This window comes from Elgaria multicarinata, chromosome 6 (genome assembly GCF_023053635.1).
Source record: "Elgaria multicarinata webbii isolate HBS135686 ecotype San Diego chromosome 6, rElgMul1.1.pri, whole genome shotgun sequence".
In the NCBI taxonomy this organism is placed as follows: domain Eukaryota; kingdom Metazoa; phylum Chordata; class Lepidosauria; order Squamata; family Anguidae; genus Elgaria; species Elgaria multicarinata.
Window position 1 is genome coordinate 21,333,775 of NC_086176.1, and position 21,991 is coordinate 21,355,765.

At 37.1% G+C, this 21,991-nt stretch overlaps 1 protein-coding gene across 2 annotated transcripts in view; it reads right to left on the reverse strand.

The window, feature by feature from the left end:
• The window catches only part of NRG1 (neuregulin 1), a 612,616-nt gene that overhangs the window by 19,883 nt on the left and 570,742 nt on the right, over positions 1–21,991 (reverse strand). For both annotated transcript variants that reach the window (XM_063129142.1, XM_063129141.1), the window contains 2 exons: positions 11,039–11,165; positions 5,728–5,786 (listed from right to left, as the gene is read on the reverse strand). In XM_063129142.1, the coding sequence (XP_062985212.1) occupies positions 5,728–5,786; positions 11,039–11,165 (186 nt within the window). The remainder of the gene's footprint in view (positions 1–5,727; positions 5,787–11,038; positions 11,166–21,991) is intronic.

Here is a 21,991-nt window from a genome sequence, read left to right on the forward strand (position 1 = left end):
TTCATCTCTAAGCATATAACCCATAGCAAGCCTAAAAAATATTGATTCTAGGAGGGCAACACTTTTCCTCTTACATTTTTCCTGTTATGATGGGCTGTATCAAATTTCCTTCTATTGCAAACAGAGACAAATTATGGGAAAGAAATCTTCACTGGAATGATCCTGTATAGTTTCAAGCTAAGCTAGAACCAAATCTAAATTTTCATAATGGGTATGTCCGAAATGACAGTGCCATCTCTTGTGCTCTTCCACAACCAATCTGTGGGGCTCATTTGGTTTACCTGCCCAACATCTGGGAGCATTTCTTAGTTCATTTAGAAGCACTGAGAAAAGCACTGGTTGATTGTTATCTGCGATGAAAACCTCAGTAGAGGATGTAGGAAGACAGGATGGTGCCCGATCCAGAACTAGCTCACTGCAAACTCATTGGAAAACTGTTCCTCACTGCAGAACATTATAGCACCATAATATTTCAAAACATTTTAACTACTGAAATTCATAATGGATGCAACTCATTTTCCTGCTTCTCCTTTCTTTTATTAACTGGAAAACAGAAAGCAATGGATCTCCAGTAACTGTAGTACATGGTGGCCAGGAGCAGAAAGGGCACAAGTGCTCAGCAATAAAGCAATTTTTATGGCCCTGAGGAATTGTACATGTGTAAATGTAAGAGAGGGCCTTCTTGGCTATGGCACCCTAGTTATGGAATGCCTTTCCCATGAAAGCCTGACTGGCACTGAAATTGGCCACATTTTGGTGCCATGTTAAGACCTATTTACCCAGGCTTTGGAATCTTATTGATGGTAACTTGGTTTTAGTTTGTTTGCTTGGATTTTTATGCTGATTTTATACTGTTTATGAGTATAATGGATTGTGATCTTATGTGGAATTGTTTTTATTATTATATTACACCCTGAGATCTGTTGATATAGGGTATGTTAGAAATATTTTAAGAAATAAATACACAAACAGTACCAATTGTGTTTGTTCATTCAGATCCTTTGAAATTATTTTTGGACAGGTTGATATGGATTGGAAAGCCCACTCTGATGGGATGAAGTGGATACACACACAACACTGTATGTTATATAATATAAGACTGTTGAATTTGCGTTAACATTTGGAGTTACTCACAGCATTACATCAGTTATTTCCTGTACCAAAATGTAAGTGCTATGTTTACCTTGGGAAAGCAGTTGCTGAGCCCTATTCTATATCCTTAAAGACAACAGCTACTTCTTCTGTCCTGTATGTTTAAACAAGGCCAGCATTATCAGTAACATTTTAAGGGTTAAATCCAAATTCATGGAGATTTCCCCTCTAAAGAGCCAGTATTACACGCCTACATGAACACTACTAACAATATATATTAGTTGCATAGAAAGCTTCGTTAAATCTTCAGTAGAATTAGTGGCATGCTCATGCATATATATTACTGTATTTATGCTAGTTTGCAGAAAAGGTAGACAGCCTAGTTGGAATTTGATTCCAATGAAAGTCACTAATTTCAGATAGGTTCTATTTGAAATAATTCAATGGTAAATTGGTACTTAAAGAAAATATATTCTGGCAGGTAAATCTTAACAGCAACAACACCACATGCAGACGAAACATGCACCACTCATTCTAACTCCAGAATAATATGCATACCACTCCAATTGATATTTGATATTCATGGCAATGTTCTTTTGATTTCACAAAGCCCCATATATCCGTGCTTTCTAGCATCAGTACTATTATGTATATACTCTGGTTTAATCTGCTAGTATTGTCTTATATTTTAGAATTTGTGATACCTTAGTAAGAGAACTTCTTCAAATACAATGGAAGAAAATGTATTCCCTTGAGAGTACAACAGCCTATGAATGGAAGCATAGACTCAACACAGCCGTGCTGGCACTTTCCTGTCAGCGCCAATGAGGCTGTGCATGCAGTGGAGGCTGTGGGGATGGGGGAGAACTACGTCAAACTATTTGTGTGGGCAGTTGTGCCAATGTGGGGGGATGGATTATGCTCACAGATTTCATGTTGATTTTATTAATAATAATAAAAAAATCAGCTATGATTGAAACTAGCCAAGATTGGTATACTACCAATTATGTTGGTTTATATGTGAAGTAATGAGGTAACTCCTGACTTTGGATATGGCATTTAAGACTTTTGTAGCAAAGTGGTACCTTCTATTCTCTCTTTATGAAACAAACAGCATTTCACAATCTCATTCCAAAACTATGCAAACTTCTCTTGAATCAAGTAATGATCAACATATTGGTAGTTTTTCTTGGTCTCTGGCAGCAGGGGTGGTGACTCGTGCCTGTCTGATACTGGTGATAGAAGGATTGCAGTCTTACCTGCTTCCATATTCCTCCCCCAGTGTCTAGATGGCTGTGCGATGTCCCGGAAGGGAAGGTGAATTTTGCAGCCATTTTTTTTCAAGAAGGTAAGTTAAAAAAACACTCACGCCCAACACTCCCACCATCCCTGGGATGGCGAAATTGCTGTCCCCCCACCCACCCATGGGCACGGAGCCTTCCTGCACAGCTCGGTGCCTGGCCCTGCTACTCATGGGGAAGAAGGGAGATGCTGGGAGTGGGTGCCACACTGCCTGCAGTCCTCAGTACGGTCCCAGGACCGGGAGGAAATTGCTATAACTGAGGTCTTGGTTATTCCAGGGAAATGGAGGGGTCATCCCTGCTTGCCTCCAGGATCTCTTGTGCATCATATCGATGCAGAGGAATTACCTCGGTATGACCCGGAAAAAAGGCTAGTGTAGACATGCCCGTTTTATCTATTCTCAGAACCAGGCTTAACCCACTTGAAGTTGGACCACTATGACAAACGTCTAGTACAATTAATCACACCCATCTCCATGTAACAGCCTTATGGGTAGGTGGGGCTTCAAAAATGCCCTGAGATATTTCAAGGGAGAGCACACTGAAAACGTCAACCAAAATGTAGAATGTCCCTCTGAATTAGGCACCATTGAGAGAGAGGTGTTTTACAGAGGCAGGATTTCATGATGGGATCTATTGAAACTCTAGAAATCTACAACAGAAGTAGTTGCAGATCGTTGAATTCTCTCTAAAATTTCTCGGTTCACTTAATTTAGGTTCATTTCTAAAATAACCAGTTGGTTCCTGGTGAACACTGTTTGCAGAGAAAAATCAAATCTAATGAAAGGTTTATTTATTTATTTATTTATTATTGCATTTATATCCCGCCTTTTTTCCTGCAAGCAACCCAAGGCGGCATACATAATCCTCTTCCTCCTCTCCACTTTATCCTCACAACAACAACAACCCTGTGAGGTGGGTTGGGCTGAGAGTCTGTGACTGGCCCAAAGTCAGCCAGTGGGTTTCCAGTAGGTTTAACTCAACTAAAGGTGTACAGAGACTTTTAAATGTTGTTTTGTTAAATTTATCAGTGGAGACCTTTCTTTTTGAACAATAACTAAACTTTAATTGGATTATTTTTAGTTATAGGTGTCTCTTAATCCCTTCATGATTTTTGTAGGCTATAAGTTACTGGCACTTTATTGTACTTTGATCTGCAGCTATGTTTATAAAAGTGAACAGAGATTTTTAAACGTTATTTTGTAAAATTTAACAGCTAGAGACTTCCTTTCTGAGCAATAACTAAACTTGACTGGATTATTTTTAACTTTAGGTGCCTCTTAATCCCTTTATGATTTGTTTACAGGCCATATGTCACTGACATATCATTGCAATTTGGCCTGCACCTGTATTTATAAAGTGATACAGAGACTTTTTTGTGTGATCATATTTCATTTTGTTTCAGTTTTCAATTAATTATGTTTGTTTCATTTACTTTTTGATTTTAAAAATAAAACTTCAGAGCACATTGTTATAGAATATAGCCTAATACTTTTTTTTAAAAAGGTGTATGGACTGTTATTATTCATGGAATCTCGTGTCAAGAACTTTCCAATGAAATATGTTTCATGAGGATCAGTCAACGGGCATTCAAAAATGGATGACCAACTAACTTCTGACTGAATTTTATGATGTCCACAGTTTTTCTCCAGCAGTGACACTGGCTAGTAAAAACATGTTTCTGTAAAAATATTTTTGACTATAATTGTAAAAGAATATTTATTACTTATTAGTGCCTTTGTCATGATGTTATAATATATAGACAAGCTGCAACACAAATATAACTTCCAAAAATTATTTTAATCAGGCAAACTTCCCCTTTAAATTATATGTCTTCATCTATATTTGGCCATTTAAAAAAAGCCTGTAAGTGCTTCCTTATTGATTTTTCTTGTGGGATATAATGTATGTTCACTGGATACATTACAAAGTGACATCAACGATAATGGCCTAAAAAAAAAAGATTAGTGGTGCATACATTTTATGTAAAAGTAAAGTAATTGTAGGTCGGGGTTCAAAATATGTAATGGTCAGTGCTTAAGGAGGATTTAGAACAGTATTCCAGGGAAGCAACCCTGAACCAGAGTAAATTAATTTAATGGCTAATACATGTAAAATGCAGCACATATTTAACACATTTGAATTATTATTCTAAGCAGGCAAAGTCCCCTTGTTAACTATATGCCTTCATCTGTTTTTGGTAGTCTAAAATAGTTTTTTTTTTTTTAAAGTAAGAGAAAGTAGGTTGGAAAATTATTTCACACGTATTTTTTATTTGGGCAATTCAAATGTCAAGAAAACTTCCAATGCTGTGTGCTAATGAGTTTTTTAGTACTTAAGATAAACATTTGGGCACTATGAAGTGTAATCTCTCCTCTCCTGTTAAACACTTGGGATTTAGGAGAGTAATGCTTAGGATGGTTATAAATTATTCATATGCCTTTTTTGTTCATAGATGTGAAAGATGGACCTATACGTCCAGTGAAGGCTATGTACTAAAGGAAATTAAATTGAGCTAGCATGCAGTAGCTGAAATCTTTCATTGCTGGTGAATGAACCATCAAGAAATACTTTCTATGTTACTGGGGATTTGATCAAAGAACATTTGGCAATATATCAACTATGCATGAAAATATGGGTATTCCCCAAAATTGCACGGCATGCCCAAGTGCTTAGGCACATATAAAGCAGCACATTAGATCCCAGTCCCCCCCCCCAAAAAAATACCCTAATGAGAACAAAGAAAAGTAAAACACCCCCATGTAAAGCAGAGAGAAAGCATATTCCCTATATTTCAATCAAAGCAGATCACATACCCACTTTATAAATCTTGGATTCTGAAGTATATTCCATGCATAGAGTGCACTTGTATTTGTGCTAAATTGAAATATGAAATCAACCATGTATGCTTCTCAATGTTTTTCTTTTTCTTTTCTTTTTTAATTGAGAGGCTTTTATAGGTCATGGTTGATCAAAGATTACCCTGTAAACAACCTTCTATATGACTATAGTTTGGGGAATTACTACTTGTTCTATATTTGTGTAATGCTGTATTATATTACATTTATTAATTAACTTAGGTCTATGTTCCTATTCAAGCTAGAGAATGTCTGCTGTTATTTAGAATTTGCTTAATCCTGCCAGCCAACCTAGCTGAATTCTTGAAATTACTTGTGCTATCATTCCCATGCAAACAGGCAGAGGCAATTCACATTAGAGTCCATGTAATCCAATTAGTTACAGATAAAAATCTGAGGAAAGATGCAGCAACAAGAAAGCAGCACCAACTGAGCATGCTCCTATTCAGGCAGAGACAGAAAGGAAGTGGACGTACTGTAGAAGCTGGCCATTACGTAGTTTTGACAGCGATCACCAGTAAATTCATTTGGGCACCTGAGAGCAAAAACAAAAATAAAAAGGTAGAGAAAACAGAGAAAAACAGAAGAGGTAAATACACACTAAGAAAGAGGCTGCTTTAGTGTGAGTGGCCTGGACTTGGTGAGTTCATCTTCAGAAACTGGATCTGTTTCTCATTGCCATCAAGGCTGAAGGTTTTAAGAAAAGTATTGATTTGCAAATGCCAAAATTTAGGTGGATGGAGGCATTGGCAAAATGAAATTACAGTGGTCACATTAGCCAGCTTTAATTTTAGGGCAAAGCTTTAGAACCTACAAAGGAAAGCTTAATAATAATAATAATGATGATGATGATGATGATGATGATGATGGAAAAACAGTACATTGATATTATACTGTACAGATTAAAGTCCACAGAACCAAGCAAAAGGCAGAAGGAAAATAACCCAATTCTGATGGGTGAAATCACCAAGTGAGACTGATTTTGATTGCTGTAGTTGGGGGGGAGAAAGCAGATTTCATATTATTTTAGAACATACTTTCTAGGTTTTGGCTTTTCATGGGTACAACTTCAGCACATCTTGCTCCAGAAAATCCAGGTAGACACCTAAAGGGCAAAAACGTCATCAGCAATTGAAAAACCGCAGAACCCGTGAACAGAGAGAATGCTACTCTGTTTCCTATGGAACATGAAACTCCTCTAAAAGACCTCTGGCTCTGGGAGAGAGAAAAATAATGAATGAAACTTGGCAATGCCAAGATACTCTAATTGCATAGGTTTAAACAGTAATTTTATTATAGAAATCCTCTGTCGTGAAACTTACACAGTTTAGGGCACATTTTCTGTTTGCCATGAGTGTTTGATTTTAGCTGTGATTTACATTGCAAGTGTCAACTGAAATAATTTCACGTTTTTTCTGTCAAGTTTTTGAGTTCCTATTTGTTTTAAAACAAGATAAAGTAAGATAAGGCAACCTTTACTTTTATGCCATATTTATGCCATATGGAAAGGAAAAGGTTTATGTGGGGGCCTCTCCCAAAGCAGCTCCCCATGCCTCTTGCTTTTCCTTATCAGGAAAGGTGAGGAGAATGTGCAGCTGATTTCCTTAGGAACCACCACTTAAAAGTTACTCCATGTGCCTCATAACAGCAGTTCCTGGAGGCTCCCCATGCTCCTCACTTTTCCTGATGAGAAAGACAAGAGGGGCATGGACCAGCCCTTTGGTGGGTCTGGCGTGCCTTGAAGGAGCAGATCCTGAAGGAGCCTCACTGTAGCAGTGAAGTTGAATCCAAGTTAGAAATAAAACAAAAACAAGAATGGCCTGTCTTGAAGGAAGTAGAGAAAAAGATGAATACATGCTTGGCATTCAAATCACCACAGAGACACCTTCTCCCATATGTGAGAAAAAACTTTCATGCAAAGGAAGTTCAATTTAGGTTATAAGAACAAAACTATGTGAAATTCTTAGTGAAATTCTTTCTGCTATCTGAACCCTGGCAACTCCCATCACCGTCCTCTATAGAAGTAACAATGGATCATTCTGTTTTCACCAAATGGGCAAAGAGGAAATGTATACGAATCTTGTGAACTGCAATACAGATGCATATTTTAGATGTTTGCATGCATTTTAGATGTTATTTGGATGAATTTATTCTGTGATATTGGTTTGGAGTATCACCTTCTCTCATCATGACCATTGCTTTAAGAGTTGTAAACAGTCTGATTCTCTATTTTCTGGAATACTCCAGAAAAACTCTAATGTCCTTCACTTGCAAGAATACTAAATAGTTAAAACAGGCCTGTTTTGTTTTGCTAAAATTAGACCCCTTAGTTGGCTATGCAAAATTACCTGATAGTAAGCCCCACTGAACACAGTGAGATTTACGTCTGAGTAAATATGTATAGGATTATCTTGCTATTCCCTGGCTCTGACACTTTCTTGGAGTGACTTAATTTTCCTCAAAATAAAAAAGAGATAAAGAATGTGGCTTCATCATAGTTAATCAGCTCTATACTTTTAAAGTATTACTTAAAATTACTTAAAATGACATAACTTACAACTTTAATAAAGTGTGGTTTTGCCAATAGACCTGACTTAAAAAGGAATCTCATAGTGTTGCTCACAAATATTTGCTCCACACATTGATTACCTATTTACAGTTCTAACTCTGGATGTTGCATGGGATTATTTGCTGTTGTAGAGGCCAAGGTTTGATATCTGCTATTATAATTTTTATAGATATTTTTCAAGTTGTTCCGTTGGTATTTTTGCCTTGTTCAGATATTTCATTTAAAGCTTGCCAGGTCCTGTTCCCAGCCTACCAAAAACTCACCAGGGCCATCAACCAGTTAAAATCAAAGTTGGTGATCCTAACCCTAATGGGAAATATAGATTATTATGTTCATGCTTCAACAGGTGGGCCATATAGAAAAATGTGAACTTACTACCAAAGCAAAAATATAAATATCCAGATGCACATTTCAAGGGTTTTTTTCTTCAAAGACAGAACTATATCAAAACTGTACTTCTATATTTGATAGGAATCTGTTAATTAACAATGAAGCAATAATTAGACATTTGTATAGCACTGTTTATTTGGAAACACCAGGAAATATATAGTAAACATTGTACACTGGAACTCTGATTAGTCTCCAGGGTTGCCTTCACATTGATTTGCCTATTCAAGTTAGCCTTTCAGTCTAAACATTTGAACTGGGGTCTGGTTGGAACTTTGACTATGCTGACCTTTCTATTGACTGCTGCTACTATTTTGCATACTTAGCTATTTGGGAATATGAGTGTTGTCATAAGAGGACCACTGCTTGTTGAGCAGCCAAAAAGCTGTGGCCAGGGTTTCATCTGTGCTAAACCCAGGAACTACAGTAACTCTCCACTAATTTGGGACTTGCTCCCCCACTCCTTGCATTTGCCTGCTTCTGTTCAGTAATATGTAAGCTCTTTAGAGTTGCCAGCTATAGAGCACTCTTTTGCTATGCTTGGAGCCCGTTATATAGGCAGATATTTGATCATTCTCATGATGACATTTGGGCTGTTTTGGTTTGAATAATGAAATGTTTGTGCGTTATTATCTATATCGCATTGAGCTTGTAGTGCTGATGCCTAGTACACATTTTTATGAGGTTCAAAGCTTATAGTTTTTATGGATTTAAAGGGGAAGTTATCTACAGATAGAATGCTCTTATTGGATAAATTAACTCAATTATTTTTTATTATACCTATGCTTCATCTGGGGTTTGTTTTGGTTTAATATGAATATTCAGCTAGTAGTCTTGCAATGGGCTCAGGAGCCAAGTAAAGTTTCTTTCAGCATTCCTTTTATTCTCTTCATTATTTGAGTTCCTATATCATGCTCCTAAAATTCTAAATAACTTCAATTCAATTTATAGCTGTATTGAGGGTGAATACCGGGCAGGGGTCGGGGTGGTGGTGGGAAACAGGACCACCATCTTCTATACATTAGAAGGTGAAGATCTGCACGTTAGGCTTCTTGCACGATCAGGGTTCAAAACTGGAGGCTTCCCACAAATACGGTTGACTAGTTTTGCAGATTAATGAGTGATAATCTAAAAGTGAATGCTGCTAAGCAAAAAGAATTAAACAAAAGGGGGCTTAGTTTAGGAACAATGCCGCTAGCATTTCAGGTTTGCAATAAGCAGCACCTTCTATTTGAGAGACTTCCTGTTGAGCTTCTGGTTTGGTATGACCTTGCTGCAGGAACTGACATCCAAAACTGCCTTTAGATAGTTTTTTTTATTGGTTAGATGAAATATTTTAGAGACAAAGTATTTTTAATGCACATAAAAGCACATTTTATTGTACATTAGAAATACAATATTGGGAATATAGCATGCATTTCTAAAATATGATGCTACCTAGCAACATAGGAAACTGCCTTATACTGACTCAGGCCACTGATGGCCCATCTAGCGCAGTGTTGTTGATACTGACTGGCAGTGGCTCCCCAGGGTTTTTCCTGCCCTACTTGGAGATGCTGGGGATCGAACCTGGGACCGTCTGCATGCAAAGCAGGTGCTCTACCACTGAGCTATGGCCCCTCTTGCTGTAAAAGGATGTATTTGTTGCATGCAACTAATCATATCTTTCACGTTTTATTTTTCAATAGTCATTGATATTTTTTAGTTTTTATTTATACCAGAATGGTCTTTTAATGCTGTCATTTTAGTTCAAGTATGTATGTCTGAGAGAAAGAGAGATAAATCCCTATCTATAAAACTGAAAGTATGTGTGTGGGATGTATGTCCGGAAATCTTTACCCACTTCCAAATGAGTCATTTTAAAGTTACCTCACAGGCCTAGCACTGGCCTACCTTGCAGAGTTGTGAAGGTGAGAAAAAAGAAAGAAACAAATTTAATTTGTTTAGAAGTTAACTCACAGGCTTAGAACTGGCTTACTACTTTGAGATGGTTATCTTGCAGACATATATCTTAGGGGGCCCGAGCAACGCTGGGTATGTCAGCAAATAAATAAATAAATAAATACCAACTTTTTAATCATGAGAACAGATTTGTTGGATCAAACCAAAAATCCATGTATCATCTAGCCTCTGTTCCCATTCCAACATTGGTCAGCCACATGACACTGGAAAACTCAAAAGCAGAGTGTCAGCAACAGGCCTCTCTTTGTTTTAATTCCTTTTAAACAGGAATTACATTTTGTGTATGTGTCTGAAGAATGTGTGGATTGCTTTTTTGTTTCTAGTAAAATGTTGCAAGTTAATTTAATCTAACTTTCACATATAGACAAGATATTTGCATGTCTTTTCAAATACAGAAGTGACTCACAGGTGGCAGCTCAGTTCCTTTAAACATTACATGAGCGGTAGTTCTCATACATTACACCTATAAAATTAGATCTAACATTACAGACTTAAACATCAACTGTTGTATGCCATCAAAATCCTGAATCTGTATATTGCATTCTGTGTTTTATTAAATTGGTTGCTGCCTTTTAGCAGCAGTTAGATTCAATACCTATTATATAGGTGTCACCCCTAATAACACACTTTATTGTTTTCAAGCCAATCCAGTGCTGAGTAGATTCAGTGTTTAGATTAGTAAATTGTTAAAAAGAGGATACTGAGAATCAGACTATTATACATGTTTTGGAAGTTTAAAAAATACATCTATTCTATCATTGGTTTTTGGATGAGTTATTAATGCTAAATAATTTTACTAGGTAACTCAGTAAACACGTTTGACAATAAATGCTACAGTTCCATTGAAGAAATTGAAAAGGTTTCCTTACTTGCATAAATATCTTGGATTTTGGAAGTCTTTGACCATGAAGCACTCGCCCCCGTTTACACAGTAACCTTTCTTGTTTACATCACATCGTGTGAGGTGACTTGTCCCAGTGGTAGATGTAGATGTGGCTAGAAAAAACAAAGGGAGTAGAGAGGGATGAATGTCATTTGGTTGTACACTTTATAGAACAGTATCAAACCAGAAATGTTAGCATTTGCAGTTTTGTGTGTGTGCAATATTACAACCACAAACGTTCAGTTTCTTGGTTACAAAAACAACAACAACTACTACTTTGCCCAGAGCACACTATGATCTCGACATTCTTACTCACATTTACTATACACACTGCAATAAGGTCAGACCTGACCTCTGAAATTGCAGGAGTGGTGGGAAAAAAGAGGGGGAAAAGCAGGTCCCTGAGCCATGACAGCATAACTAGACACAACAGTGGCAGTTTTGCCTGTTTAAGTAAAGAAATGCCCCAATCATGTCAGATTTTAACAGTAAAAATGGCATACAGGTGAGGGCTGAACGTCCACTGCTCACCTCCCTCTTCCCAGGCTTTTCTCCCAGCTAAGGCCAAATCCATTGCTGGAGCTCAACAGAGGAGGAAAGCGACTAGGAGAGAAGCTGCAAGGAAGCAAGCCAAGGGGTTTTATATTCCGAACCTATGTATCCTGCTTTGACTGATTAAATTTTTATGGCTGTTCATCAATAAATATTCTCTTGGCAGCTTACAGGTCAAGACAAACAAAATTAAATATTAAACATATACAAAATATCACAATTAAACACAAGTCCTGCTAATCAACACAGCATAAAACAATTAGAATAACAGTCTCTACAGTTGGTGGAAGATTTCCACTAGCAGAATGACACCACTGGATAAAACCTAGAGTCTCCAGGAATTTCATTGCCTAACATTGCTGTGTTTTCTTATTAATATCTCTCCTATATATTTTTTGTCATATGTCAAAAATCACGTCTTTATTTCTAGCATTTCCATCAGTTCACCAAATAATTCCCATTTATTTTATATGTAACTAGCTGTTATATCCAGCGTTGTTCGGGCCACCTAAAATATATGTCTGCAAAGTAACCGTCTTAAAGTAGTAGACCAGTGCTAGGCCTGTGAGTTAACTTGAATATTGCACAGAGTGTGATTACTGGAGCACGTTGAGGAGCAAGCGAGTTAACCTGAGAGACTCTCCATTTAGAGATGCCTGGAAGCTTTGGAAGCTGGACTTTGAGCATTAAATGCCTGAGAAGTTGACATGTTATAAATTCCAATATGAGATAGTGCTGGTCACGATGAAAGCTTTGGCAATGATGAATCACTGATTTCCAAATCATCATTTGGTATCCTCCAAATGTTTTAGACTACAGCTCCCAGGTCTCTAGACCATTGGCCATTCTGGATCTAGAAGGCACCAGGTTGGAGAAAGCTGTTTGTTACAGAGGGGTGGGGCAGGAAAGGGAAGAAGCAGCAAAAGGAAGGAAGGCTGACACTGACCTATTAACATAAAAGAATCAGCCAAACCTTTAGCTTCAGGCTATTAACTGGTTATATAATGCAATCAGAAGACTTCCAATGAAGGAAGCTAATAATTATGCAACTGCTATAACTACTAGTTTTATAGCTGCTCTTCAAAGTGTTTATGCATTTTACCAATCATGCTTTTTATATGGTCTCCTAGACAGACAGGAGCTGCTTATTCATAGGGCAAATTCCATGTGGCTGGAAGAATGTTTAAGTGCCAATCCCATAGGAAAGACCCAGCTGATCAGACCCTTCCCATATCACTGGACCATTTAAATGTCCTCTCAGATGACGACAGGAAGCCAAACCTCATGATTCACTTTCTTCCTCTCATGTGAGTTGCTAATTGCCCCAGCTCCCAGTTCCAAGGTCTCTACCAGCTCTCTAGATCACTGGATTACAGATTCCTAGGGTATAATTTTCTGCCTGGTACTGCTCTTCCTATCCTGCTCAATTACTCTGCAAGACAGAAAATACTTCCAAGCATATGGTTAAGCCCTGAAGAGAAAAAGGATCCAGGAGGGCTTCCCTGGTCCTCTGTCTTGTGAAGAACTCCATATCTTAGCTCCATCATTTGGAAGAAATGCAGCTATGACACTCTGGGTCAGAAAAGAATTTCTTTATCTAATAGTAGTTTTTTTAAAAAAAGCTGTAGACATCATTTATGTTTAAAATAGATTGTAATAAGGAGCATGTACATGTCAAAATATCTATTGCATATGCCATTCTAGAATCACATCTGATACCCATCTCCCACCCCTTCCGCTTTAACCCTCTAAAATGTTTCCTCTTCACAGCAGACTATTACTCTGGAGACGCCCTGTAGTTCTGAAAGTGAATGCATTAATTTGAAAAGAAAAGCAATATTGTCTGCTTGAGCTCCTGCAGACAAAGCTTATTACTGCCACAAAGGCTAATGGAATGCTTTAAATTGAATTACAAGGATGGTTGTAGAAGAGTCAAACCTAAAGCTATCTATAATTGCTGTGGCCATCTTACTTTGCACTTTTTCTCCTAGCAGCTGGGAGATCAAAAGTGATCATCCTGGAGTTTCAGCGTAACAATTAGCCCTTAGCTGATACAAACGGAGGGAAAACTGCAGACAAACTAGTTCAATGGCCATTCACTCTCTTGAGGAATCCTTGACAACTATGATGCAAACCATGATGCATGTAGGTATGGTTGTACTGTATTTTTATAAACTGCCCATCACAGAAAAAGCCGTTCTCCCAGAAAAAGAGAGTAAAGACAATTTCTTTTCCCCACTTGGTGGGAGCACAAAGAAGGGTATCTTTGGGTTCAGGTAGACATATATGAGAGAAAGTGATTTTCAGTAAACTAGGAATTCCTAACAGAAAATTCTCATCACCTTCATTCAAGTAAATTCCCATGATATTTAGGGGAAACCATGACAGTTAATGATATTACACCAGTACAGGTTTATAGCAGAGATCTGTTCTAAGTGGTTGTCTAATTGTCATGAGACTTCTTTCCTTGACTAATAAGTATTATATATTCTTGCCATTCCCATTCTTCATGTGGTTTCTAAAAAGCTAATGCTAGAGTTCTTTCTGCATTACTACAAGTGTAGCAAAGAACCACTGATGCCCCGCATTTACCCTGCTTTTAAAATATAGTAAAAATAAGAGGAATATCCTCCAGTCATTATTGGCACATTAATGCTAGTAATGTGCTAATCATTGATATGAGGGAAGGTCAATCTTGCCTCTCACTGACCAAGGGCACTGGGAGGTTGCACCTCTTCCTATCACTAAAACATCATAGCAAAGAGAGAGCAGCTTGGTCCCAGCCAGCAATGACTGAATGAGCAATAGCTTCAAAGGTCTTGCTTCCCTGAACATCAGTCTAATGGTTAGTAGCTCTGTGGCTACAGAAAAGAGGTTAAGGACACTCTAGCCCTGCCACACTGAGGACCAAGGACTACTGGGTAGTTGATATCACCTCCAGCCCAGTGAAAATAGCAGCAAGGAAATGATGGCCCTTTGAAACATTCACCACTTTGTTCTGACGTTGTCAAACTGTTCTCTTTTGTACCTGTTCTCTCTACTTTCCTTTTCTTGTCTTTTAAATTGTATGCCTATAGCCCTTTTTGTTTTTAACCTATGTAAGGTGCTTAGTTAATGTAGGAAATCTAGAAATAAATAATAATATATTTTTTTGCTACCAATTCCTGTGAAAGAATTATCATTGCCAGTCGCCTTTGCACAATACTTGGCCAGAGTCTTGGCTTCTACAGCTGAGTGTTAAAAGCCCAGATTATTCAGATGAAGTGTCTCTATTAGGGATGCAACCATAAATTGAAATTAGATGGTTCATTGATAGAATTTATTATGTTTGTAATGTCCGTATGTCTACTGAGCTTGGATGGTTAACAAACTTCGGTATTTTCCTTATTGAAACTGTGATTTGACTGTGAGTGCCTGCAAGCCTAAAGCATCAAAACTCTACCATTTCTGCACTTGTCCTGCTGTTTGTTGGTTTAACCCGTTACTTTCTGAAGGAAATGTGAACATCCAAATTTGAAATGCTCATGCTTGTTAAATGATGCCACTTAACTCTTTAGTTAATGTTTCCCAAAGCAATCAGTGTAAAAGTCTGGATTTGGAATCCTTCATTAAATCTATAATGTTTGAAGAAAATGATACATAATATCCTCCAGTGTTTCTTTTTCACTCATGGCTTGGTTTCTTTTCTGTGTCCAGCTAGTCAACTGGACCCATTTCCCTGTAGCATTAAAAAGATTTTTTTTTCTTGTTGGTAAGTAAAAATTTACTTTGGAACTGGGTGTTGGAGGATGGCACTAACAGGGGATACTGGAAAGGGAATTCAAGGGGGAGGGCAGGCTAGCAGGCGAGGAGGAGATCTGGATATCGGCAGATGGAGGGACCTCTTCTGCAGCTCTTACTCACACTGCTTTACTAGAGGTAACTAGTAAAAACACTGCAAGTTAAAATAGATGAGTCTAGGTAGCACAGGAATTGTGGAAGAAGAGGAACTATATAGTAGTAGACAAACATGTCTCGACAGAGATTTACTTTGCCAGGGTAGGAACTGGCATGAGGTAAAGGCTCCCACCTCTACACAACACTCTTCTCTGCATATGCATCTTATTCATCATATTCTTTTGCAATAATGAACCCAAATTAACTTGTAACAACTTTGTTATATTCCTAGTGATTATATTTACTAAGTATGATACTTTATACCATGGCTAATAATGCAACTTGGTTATTTGAGACAAGCTCAAGTAACAAGGACTCTATAGACACTTGAGTCAATGAAAGCTTATGCCATAATACATTTGTTAATCTTTAAGGTGCCACAAGACACATTATTTTCGCTGCCACAGACTAATATGGTGATCCTTTTGGAAACTGATAATATTAATGCATCATTTCTATGGAAGTTTTTTTTATACTAATCCCCCTTAACATTTATTCTTTTAATCTCATTAATTACTGACTTCAACTGCTAAAGACTTAAAAGCAATATTAATAAAACAATATTGAGGCAAACATTAACAGTGATAAAACACCATTGGCAGGTGCCATCTTTTCATTCTATGTAAAAGCTGAGTAAATACCCCTGAGCTTGGCTTTAGATAGAAACTCTCATGTATTAGCACCACGACTGTGCAAACCAGCAAGGCACAACAAAAGGACCGTGCTCTTCCAGAAAGTAAACTTCTTTCTCAACTAAAGTTCTGGATGCTTGTATGTTTGTCCCAGAAAATCAGAAAAACAAAACTGCTAACTAGCCATCTAAAAAATAAGGTGTTTTAGAATCCTTAGGTTATTTATTTGTCAGACAATCAAAAGTCACAAGCAACAACACCTATTTTACTTTTGTACTGGTCTTCTTTTACTGAAGTTTTTAAAGGCTAACATTTTAAGTCACCTGCTCAGGCCAAAAATTGTTATCTCAGATAACATTTACTTATTGTTCTAAATATTTCTGTATCTCTATTTATGATAGAGCCTAAACTATTTTCCAAAATAAAACCTATTTAATAATTCCTTATCATTCATCCACTGCAAAAAAACAACCAAACAAACAAAAACCAAGGTAATTTTTGGTTTACCTTAGACATTGACTTTTTTGTACCTGGAGATTTGGAAATGCATACTACAATTCTTTCTCTCTTAAAAAAAATCCATCCACACAGCTAGCATTTACAAGTCCCTTTTGAGTATCTTTTGCACTGCCTTCTACTAGAGAGAAGTCTTAAAAAGAATCCCAATGTTCCCCATGCTCCTTTAGATCTGTGTGAACTGAAGTACAAGAGATACGTGTACATATTCTAATAGAGTGTCAGCTGATGGCAGGTGCAACTTCAAGCAGATATACTATCAGACACACAAGGTGACAGGTATGATGTCATTGCTCAATGAAGGGAAAATAAAGTGCCAGCCTCAGAGCATGTGGGTCATGAACAAAACTCTTTTTTGCTGAATTGTAAGTAGACAAGGGTGTCTCTTTTTATAAAAAAAAGAAAAAGAAAATCGAGAGATGACTGAAGGAAGAATGCGCTCACTATATCACAGGTTCCTGTGAATAAGTACTGCTGTCAGTGCTGTCAGCAGATGCCTTGCTGTAATTTACTCCACTGCAAGAGTAACAGGCAGAAAAGGAGGGAAGTAATGAAAGGAGAATAGTGTAATATAAAATCATTATACCATATATTTTTATTTTTATTATATTGGGTAGATTCAGATCACCAGTTATCTTCACCACATAGTTCTTTGGCAGAATTTATATAGAACTTGCTTTCTGAAAGATCTGTTGGGATCTAAAATTAAGCTCTTTCAACAAGCCTTTTTTTAAAAAAAATATGACACAAGTTGTTGGTTGCCAAAATTCATATCCTTCCCCCTTCCTTTCAGTGACTTTTCAATAATTGTGCAGGAATGTTTGGGTGGAGGAATGAAATATGTAAAAGGCTTTGTGCTGCCATGCTGGCAAGCCTCAAATATATGTTTTGATGAAAGCTGTATCATTGGCTCTGTATCACATCACATCTTAAAACCAGTAGACAATCTGGCCCACAATTCCAAAAGTAAATGTGGAATGCTGAATGCAAAAGAACTGGCACTTCATTGTCAAGGACAATGTGAACCGCCCAGAGAGCTTTGGCTATTGGGCGGTATAAAAATGTAATAAATAAATAAATAAATAAATAAGGAGCCATTCAACTAGTTATGTGCGTTCAAGGAGATCTGGACTTGTGTTTCTTGAAACACAGCAGCCTCCTGCTGCCAATATTCCATGGCAAACAACCTTTAAAACTGAGATGAGTTTCAAAAAGCAAATTGTGATAAGGGCAATTTATTCTTAAAAAGTAAAAAAAAAAAATCCTTGTAGATTTCAGACTAGCAATCTACAATACATATTTAAAACTGCTTCCTGATGTTAGATTATTTCATTTTCAATCTTTCTCCTCATATTGTTAGGATAATGAACTTCCATTTTAAAAAAGAAAGTAATCTTTTCTAATCACATGACTCCAATTAATTGAGGTGTAACACAGGATAGCACATACAAAAAGAAGAAATGTAGTTAGTAATATGTGTGTCCAGGCATACAAACTCATACAAGGAACCTGTCTAGGGAAATCAGTGCCATTTGTTACTCCTAAGCAAAGGATCTTTGAATTTAGATAATATTTTCATAGCTTAATGATACTATTATTAATATTATCTAACTTTCTTTAAAGATCACACCCAACTTTTAAGGAAAACAGGAAACTACAGGAACCAGACGATAAACACTACAGGAAAGAGCGAGGGTATGTAAACTTTTGTTGAAACCATTTAATGTGTGTTGCTACACAACATGACTCAAAGTCAAGACTAATTTCCCTTCAATGAAAAAAGAAAGGAAATACAAAAGACAAATACTTCAGTTCAGTGTGCCAGATTGCCTTCTCCCTGATAAACTGAAAGACTGACCCAGTTGGCAGCAGTGCTGAGGCTGGCTCTGCATAGCATCTAACCTTGCACTAGAGGCCAGATTTATGGTCTGTGCACAAGACCAGAAACATTTGGGTTGTGATGACTTTTGAGATCGGAGAGGGTAGATCATGGAGTTGAGGTTGTTTTTAAAGGAAGTTTGAGCAATGTTTGGTACAGAAACTCAAGTTACATTAAAAAAGTGCACATCTCAATCAAACATAAGAATCAAGTGAACTAGATATGTGGTGCTTCACTTAATTAATTACGAATAAATTATTGATATTTATTATTATTTATAAAATGCCTGCCTTCAAACAAGCTTGCAATTTAATATACATGTCACAAAGGAAAAAAAGGAAACAGGCATGGGGAGAAAGAGAAAACAATTAATCTCAGGCACAAATTCTTAGTATTTACTCCAAAGTTAGAGTGGAAGAGAAAGCTCTGAAATCTAGGTTTTATTAGGTTGTTGAGGCATGGAACATTTCCAGAAATTTCATTTATTTATTTATTACATTTTTATACTGCCGGTTAGCCGAGGCTTTTTTTTTTTAAGTTATGGACATGTAACAGAAAAGTTAGTCTCACTGAATTCAGTGGACACAAAGCTATACGCTGCAATCCTATGCACAAGTACTTTTATTATTAATATTTTTCAAAGCATATCCATTTTTATGAATTTAAAAAGCCCTCACAACAGTTTATAACATATGAAATCTATAAAATATGCAATTTTATCAGTAATGGTTGTATTATTAAAACAGCATAATAACAACAACCACTACTACCACCACCAAAGTAGCCATAACACTTCACCCTCACAATATATTATATTTGGATTTTTAAAGTTATTATATGGTTGCTAAAATACAATGGCCATAGTCATAGCCCTTTTTTACTGCAAGCCTCACTAAACTCAGTGGGTGTTGTTTCCAAACAAACATGCATAGGATCTGTCTGTAAGTACTACATTTGCCTCAGAGTACACCTCTCTGGAACTAAAAAAATGTTGCAGGAGTCTATATGCTATATATATGGAAAATCTGACTAATCATGCCTAACATAAATATGCAAACTCTATGGAAAAAAAGAGAATGAAATATATGGTGGAAATTGTACCTGCCAAACCAAATCTGAATAAAATAAACTGCAAGATAGAAAAGATTTAAAATATAAGCTTGAAAATACACATTTTCCGAAGTGTTAGGACAGATAAGCATCTGCATGCAACTGACATCGCAAGAAAAATAATTCTATGCAACAGTGACATTTATCCTTCCCACTTATACCAACATCCTGATCTTAATCATTTCCTCTGGCACTGTAAAATCACTCTGCCCACCTAAGGCATAGAAGTGCCCTACAACACATACAGCTCAACATGGGTGGGTCACGGATGGAGTGGGAAGTGCCCTCACATGTGTAGGCTGAATGCCTACATAGGGCTTAAAACTTCCTCACGTCCAGACCATTTGGGGAAAAGAACAGAAGGTGAAGAAAACACTCCCGTGAATTGTGGGACTCTGCAGAGAATCAGCCCTACGGATCATTTATGAAAACTGAAAGGAATTCAATCTTATCTTCTAAGTCTTGCATAGCCTCATTCCATCAAGGTCAAACAGTGCAGAACAGATAAATAAATCAGGTAACAAATGTATAACAAATGCACATGCATCACCTCACTTAGGTAAAAAGGTGCAAGCAATATACCACCCTCTGCAAATTTCGCATTGTGATCTTATAAATGAAAACAGAATTGATGCTATTACTGAAATTACATTATGTTCAATTTTATCCAAAATAACAAAATTGTATCTGCAGAGAGAACAGTGTGATATAATAATAGTGTCCCCCCCAAAAAAAAGACTGTTTGATGGGTGGTAACACTGCAAGAATGTAAAAGAAAATTGGACAGAAGATAAAAGGTATACTCAGGTAAGAAAATAAATACCCATATCAGGAAAACTTCAGGTATTGTATCCCCTAAATGCACATTTTTACATTGATTCCATAGCTGTGTATATTTTCTCAGTGTGCCATAAAGTTCAAGCTCCAAAATTGTATGAATTTCAGAATTTCAAAACTAAGTTTGTTAATGGAAATTAGTCCTGAAAGCAGAAACGTTCTACCAGCCAGATGGAATGTGTTCCATTGTTACATGCACTGGATATACAGAAATGTAAGTGAGAGTACAGGTACCAAACAGGGTATGGACATCTCACTTTGGGAAACTCTGCTTCAGTATTTTTTCAATTACAGTTTATAGCAATTCAAGTTCTTTCAAAAATTCTACTAGACTGGGAGTGGCTGGGGAATTATAATCACAAAAACAAATCTTAAAAATAACCACTTAAAAATGAAACAAATACTGTCTAGATAGTGCAGTTCCTTGTGACATCTTTACTCTGTTCCCTAAAGGGAATAATTATTGGAGTATGAGAGGAAGATTCCTCCTAGGAAAACAACAAATTTTGACATGCAGTTCCTAATCTGAGAATCACTCCTTGGCTGCTCTGTGAGTCATTCATTCTTTCAACAAAGTATCGGATTTTCTGCATGGGTATCTGAACACAACCTCCCCCTCTTTTTACAGTAAACGCAAGATCTGAGCCCTCCCGCTTCTGAAAAAGACACACTTTTCATTTCAATCACCACCTCCCTCCAGATCTCATCATAGCTGCAGAATGATATGGTTGGTATTTTCCTTTTAGCTACGAAGCTCCATTTTCTAAGGTCTATTTACAGAGAAATGCCATTGACAAATTGAAGCTATTCGTCAAATAGAATCTTTCATATTTTAAGGGGATTTCTTATTTCCTACTTATTCTGATCACTGAGCAATGAGCTACTAATTGCAAGCTGTATAACAAGGGTAAGCTCTAGTAATCACAGCATAGTGAACTTACACTAATAAGCCATCAGAAAACCTACTATAGCTTGAACTAACAACTGCCTGATCATTTCATTTGAAGTCAGAAGCTGTGATTTGAATAAATTAGGAAAACAGTACAAAAGAACTACCTCCGACATTAGTGAGAAAGAAGGGCAACTCTATCAAGCTGCCTCTTGTTGTTTGTGGGAAGAACTATGTGGAAGGAGCAGTTGTGCTTGTCTGGCTATTGTAATCTGCTCTGCTCCCAGATTTGCTCTGGAGAGGTGGTAACTTCTGGGAAATGGTTGTTCTTTGGACCACTACAAAGGCTCCACACCTGTATCCCCCACATGGTTCTCACATAATAGCTGAAATTATTAGGTAATTGCCTACTTGTGTGAAACCACTAGCACAGAACAGCCAACACAAATTTATTGATTTATTTATTCATTCATTCATTCCAACATTCATATACTGCACACTCAACATAGCTCTCAGGGTGGTTTACCAAAAATAAACACTTAAATAGAAACATTTTCATCAGTCACCTAAAGGACTGTCCCCCCCTCC